At 49.5% G+C, this 6,353-nt stretch overlaps 1 protein-coding gene across 1 annotated transcript in view; it reads right to left on the bottom strand.

Moving 5' to 3' along the window:
* The window catches only part of LOC139758610 (uncharacterized), a 17,767-nt gene extending 12,822 nt beyond the window's left edge, over nucleotides 1-4,945 (bottom strand). The window contains exon 1 of the mRNA XM_071680130.1: nucleotides 4,925-4,945. Within this exon, the coding sequence (XP_071536231.1) occupies nucleotides 4,925-4,933 (9 nt within the window). The 5' untranslated portion in view covers nucleotides 4,934-4,945. The remainder of the gene's footprint in view (nucleotides 1-4,924) is intronic.
* Nucleotides 4,946-6,353: the final 1,408 nt, after the last annotated feature.

Genomic DNA, 6,353 nt, shown 5'->3' with positions numbered 1-6,353 from the left:
TTGATTGACTGACGGAGTGACTGACTGACTGACGGACGGACTGACTGACTGACTGACTGATTGATTGACTGACGGAGTGACTGACGGACTGACTGACTGACTGACTGATTGACTGACTGACGGAGTGACTGACGGACTGACTGACTGACGGAGTGACTGACTGACTGACGGACGGACTGACTGACTGATTGACTGACTGACTGATTGACGGACTGACTGACTGACGGACTGATTGACGGACTGACTGACTGACTGACGGACTGATTGACGGACTGACTGACTGATTGACGGACTGACAGACGGACGGACTGACTGACTGACGGACTGATTGACGGACTGACTGACGGACTGACTGACGGAGTGACTGACGGACTGACAGACGGACGGACTGACTGACTGATTGACGGACTGACTGACGAGTGACTGACGGACTGACTGACTGATTGACGGACTGACAGACGGACGGACTGACTGACGGACTGACAGACGGACGGACTGACTGACGAGTGACTGACGGACTGACTGACGAGTGACTGACGGACTGATTGACGGACTGACTGACTGACGGACTGACTGACGGAGTGACTGACTGACTGACTGACGGACTGACTGACTGATTGACTGACTGACGGAGTGACTGATTGACGGACGGACTGATAGACTGACTGACTGACTGACTGACTGACTGACGGATTGACTGATTGACAGACTGACTGACGGATCGACTGATTGACTGACTGACTGACTGACGGACGGACTGACTGACGGAGTGACTGGTGACGGGTGGGGGTGGGTGGACTGACTGACTAACTGACGGATTGACTGACTGACTGATTGATTGACTGACGGAGTGACTGACGGACTGATGGACTGACTAACTGACTGACTGATTGACGGACTGACAGACGGACGGACTGACTGACGGAGTGACTGACTGACTGACGGACTGACAGACGGACGGACTGACTGACGGAGTGACTGACGGACTGACTGACGGACTGATTGACGGACTGACTGACTGACGGACTGACTGACGAACTAACGGACTGACGGACGGACTGACTGATTGAGAGACCCAGCTCATGTGGTACACGTACCTTTCAGAGTGATGTACCGTTGAGCGCCAAGGTACACCAGTCTCTGTACCTCATGCATTATGGTACACTTGTCTCTGTACCTCATGCATTATGGTACACTTGTCACTGTACCGCGTGCATTATGGTACACTTGTCTCTGTACCTCATGCATTATGGTACACTTGTCACTGTACCGCGTGCATTATGGTACACTTGTCTCTGTACCTCATGCATTATGGTACACTTGTCACTGTACCGCGTGCATTATGGTACACTTGTCTCTGTACCTCATGCATTATGGTACACTTGTCACTGTACCGCGTGCATTATGGTACACTTGTCTCTGTGCCGCGTGCATCATGGTACACTTGTCTCTGTACCTCATGCATTATGGTACACTTGTCTCTGTACCTCATGCATTATGGTACACTTGTCTCTGTACCGCGTGCATTATGGTACACTTGTCTCTGTACCGCGTGCATTATGGTACACTTGTCTCTGTACCTTACGCATTATTGTACACTTGTCTCTGTACCGCGTGCATTATGGTACACTTGTCACTGTACCTCGTGCATTATGGTACACTTGTCTCTGTATCTCGTGCATTATGGTACACTTGTCTCTGTACCGCGTGCATTATGGTACACTTGTCTCTGTACCTCATGCATTATGGTACACTTGTCTCTGTACCTCATGCATTATGGTACACTTGTCTCTGTATCTCGTGCATTATGGTACACTTGTCTCTGTATCTCGTGCATTATGGTACACTTGTCTCTGTACCTTACGCATTATGGTACACTTGTCTCTGTACCGCGTGCATTATGGTACACTTGTCTCTGTACCTCGTGCATTATGGTACACTTGTCTCTGTACCTTACGCATTATGGTACACTTGTCTCTGTACCTCGTGCATTATGGTACACTTGTCTCTGTACCTTACGCATTATGGTACACTTGTCTCTGTACCTCGGCATTATGGTACACTTGTCTCTGTACCTTACGCATTATGGTACACTTGTCTCTGTACCTCGTGCATTATGGTACACTTGTCTCTGTACCTTACGCATTATGGTACACTTGTCTCTGTATCTCGTGCATTATGGTACACTTGTCTCTGTACCTTACGCATTATGGTACACTTGTCTCTGTATCTCGTGCATTATGGTACACTTGTCTCTGTACCTCGTGCATTATGGTACACTTGTCTCTGTACCTCGTGCATTATGGTACACTTGTCTCTGTACCTCGTGCATTATGGTACACTTGTCTCTGTACCTTGAGAGGTACGGTACACTGGCCTCTGTACCGTGAACACTGTTATGCAACGCTTACCTCGCGTGCGCGCGTGCGCCCACGCCCACCACAGCTTACGGTCGAAGGTTCGTAACTTCACTGCGTGATATTCGACCTTAGAATCACTGTTGGTCATTTAAACACAATATGGTTTTGAGTATCACTGGCGCTCCGGTGTGGAAGTGAGAAAGAGAGATGTGTGAAGTGGGTGAACATGAGGGTGATGGGATGAGCACGACGGTACGACCCTTGACCACGACGGTACGACCCTTGACCACGACGGTACGACCCTTGACCACGACGGTACGACCCTTGACCACGACGGTACGACCCCTGACCACGACGGTACGACCCTTGATCAAGACGGTTCGGTCCTTGACCACGACGGTACGACCCTTGACCACGTCGGTACGACCCTTGATCACGACGGTACGACCCTTGACCACGACGGTACGACCCTTGACCACGACGGTACGACCCTTGACCACGACGGTATACGACCCTTGACCACGACGCTACGACCCTTGACCACGACGGTACGACCCTTGACCACGACGGTACGACCCTTGACCACGACGGTACGACCCTTGACCACGACGGTATACGACCCTTGACCACGACGCTACGACCCTTGACCACGACGGTACGACCGGTGACCACGTCGGTACGACCCTTGACCACGACGGTACGACCATTGACCACGACGGTACGACCCTTGACTACGACTATACGACCCTTGACAACGACTATACGACCCTTGAATACGACGACCAAGTCGTTGGCTACGACTCTCACGTGGTGGGGTCAAAAGACTTCACCACCACACCCACGCCCAGGGGTCGTACGTTCGTGCTCGAGGGTCGTACACCCTCCCCCCCCGGGACGACCCCCACCCACACCCCCCCTTCTCACCCTACCCCCCCACAGTCACACGTACCCCACGCGAGATGCACCAAAACCGGTTTGTGGGTGTGGGTGTGTGGGGGAGAGGGGTGAGGGGTGAGGTGAGGGGTGTGGGTGTGTGGGGAGAGAGGGGTGAGGGGAGAGAGGGGTGAGGGGAGAGAGGGGTGAGGGGTAAGGGGTGTACACACGCTCCTTCACCCATTCCCCTCCATCTCCCATCCCTCCCATCACCTCCCCCACACGCCCCTGGGTACATAAGGGCGAGCACATGCACCCGGCGTCACGAGACTTTCATCTCAACCCGCCATATGTCAAGGGCTGCGTGGAGGGGAAGGGGGGGGGGGGGAAGATAAGTGTTTCCCACACACACACACACACACACACACACACACACACACTCATGTTCAAGTTTGACTCCCATCATCTTCCCCTCCCTCCCTCCCTCTCCCTCCGCCTTCCCTCCCTCCCTCCGCCTTCCCTCCCTCCGTCTCCCTCCCTCCCTCCCTCTCCCTCCGCCTTCCCTCCCTCCCTCCCTCCCTCTCCCTCCGCCTTCCCTCCCTCCCTCCCTCTCCCTCCGCCTTCCCTCCCTCCCTCCCCCACATCCGTTCCTCATGACCGTATCATGTCCACAACAACAACCCCCCCACACCCCACACACTCTCTCTCTCTCTCTCTCTCTCTCTCTCTCTCTCTCTCTCTCTCTCTCTCTCTCTCTCTCTCTCTCTCGTGTGTGTCCCTCCCCCACACGCCCTTCCTGAACCCCACACCTTCCTTGTGGGGTCAGACAACCCCCCACACTACACCCCACCACACCACACCCACACCCCCACACTACACTCCACCACACCACACCCACACGCTCCCACACACCCACACACTTACTTACTTTACCCCCCCCCCCACACACCCACTTACACTGTAGTAGAGAACGGCTCTAGAGAACGCCATGGGGGAGAAGAAACCGGACACCTCCTCCCCATTATGTTACATTTCACCTTACACTGTAGTAGAGAACGGCTCTAGAGAACGCCATGGGGAGAAGAAACCGGACACCCTCCTCCCCATTATGTTACATTTCACCTTATCACAACAGATGGAAAACATCACTTTCGTTTAACCCCTTCGTCATCATCCCCCCACACACACACGGGGTGGAGGAACCCCACACGGGTCTGTTTTTTCCCCTCCCCACCTCAACCCCACTGCTTCCTCCCCCACTGAAACACGGACTGCTGGAAACCACTGTGGGGGAGAAGGAGGAAGGAAGGGGGGGAAGTTCATCACACCATAACACCACGCACTGTATCACTCATTAATATATATATATTAACTCACAAATATATATATATATATATATATATATATATATATATATATATATATATATATATATATATATATATATATATATATATATATAAACTCTTGAAGGGGGTGTCTGTCTCCTGCCACACAACACCCCCCCTATATACACAGACACACACAGACACACAGACACACAACCACACACTGGCTGCCTATGTGTGTGTGTGTGTGTGTGTGTGTGTGTGTGTGTGTGTGTGTGTGTGTGTGTGTGTGATGGCAGGCCAGGGAGGCGAGGGAGGTGAGGGAGGCGAAGCAGCAGGAAGGAAGATCGTGTGGGAACGTACCGTGTCCATGTTGAGGGATGGAATGCTGTCTGTGCTGTGCTGGGCCCGCCTTAAATACTGCCCCTGTGTGTGTGTGTGTGTGTGTGTGTGTGTGTGTGTGTGTGTGTGTGTGTGTGTGTGTGTGTGTGTCCTTTCACCTGGGCACACACACACACACACACACACACTTGACCCATCGCTAACCTGTCTCCACACACACCATACCCCTCCCTCCTCCACTCTCCCTTGGTGTGGGGGTTTGGGTTGGTGGATGGTTTGAGTTTGTGGGGGTTTTTTGTGGGTTTGTGTGAACGTAGACGGGTGGTGATGGCTGCTGTACAGACGGACGGACGGACGGACGGAGACTTGGTTGTATATGATGCGGTAATGGGGTATAATACGACGTATTGTCATACGTATATCTATATCGTTTCATGACGTATATGTGGAAAGGATCAAGTATATTCCTATGAGTCCACGGGGGAAAATGGAACACGATAAGTTCCCCAAGTGCACTTTCGTGTCATAATCACATCATCAGGGGAGACACAAGAGAGAAATATAACAGTCAGTTGATATACATCGAAGAGACGAAGCTAGGACGCCATTTGGTAAACATGTGATTGTCCAAGGCAGACAACGAGCGTTCATAAACTTATTATGTGGACAAGGTGAATTGTTTACAAATTTTATCAACAATAAAGTTATCCAGTTAGTATAGACCTTCACTAATATTAAGGTTATAATTCTTTGTGTATTCAGTAATAGAAGATTCAATGATATTTCTCTTGGTAATAGAGTTAGAGTTAATAACTGAGATGGCGTTACTCCAGTCAATACAATGATCATAGTTTTGAACGTGATTAAACAAGGCATTTGATTCTTGTCCCGTTCTTATACTATATTTATGTTGCTTAAGTCTAACAGAAAGATCCCTACCAGACTGACCAACATAAAACTTATCACAATTTTTACATGGCACTTTATAGATGCACCCAGGAGAATTTTCTGGTGAATTCCTGATTAAGATATTCTTTATAATAATATTGTTACTGAAGGCAGCATTTACTCTAACTCCAGAACCACGAGAAATATCACTGAATCTTCTATTATTAAATACAAAAAGAATTATAATCTTAATATTAGTGATGGACTATACAAATTAGATAACATTATTGTTGATAAAATGTGTAAAATGATAAGTTTATGAACGCTCGTTGTATGTTTTGGACAATCACATGTTTACCAAATGGCGTCCTAGCTTCGTCTCTTCGATGTATATCAACTGACTGTTATATTTCTCTCTTGTGTCTCCCCTGATGATGTGATTATTACACGAAAGTGCACTTGGAGACTTATCGTGTTCCATTTTCCCCCGTGGACTCATAGGAATATATATATATATATATATATATATATATATATATATATATATATATATATATATATA

Source organism: Panulirus ornatus, chromosome 2 (genome assembly GCF_036320965.1).
Source record: "Panulirus ornatus isolate Po-2019 chromosome 2, ASM3632096v1, whole genome shotgun sequence".
NCBI lineage: Eukaryota > Metazoa > Arthropoda > Malacostraca > Decapoda > Palinuridae > Panulirus > Panulirus ornatus.
The sequence above is the reverse complement of the archived record's forward strand: the minus strand, read 5'-3'. Positions and strand labels throughout refer to the sequence as shown.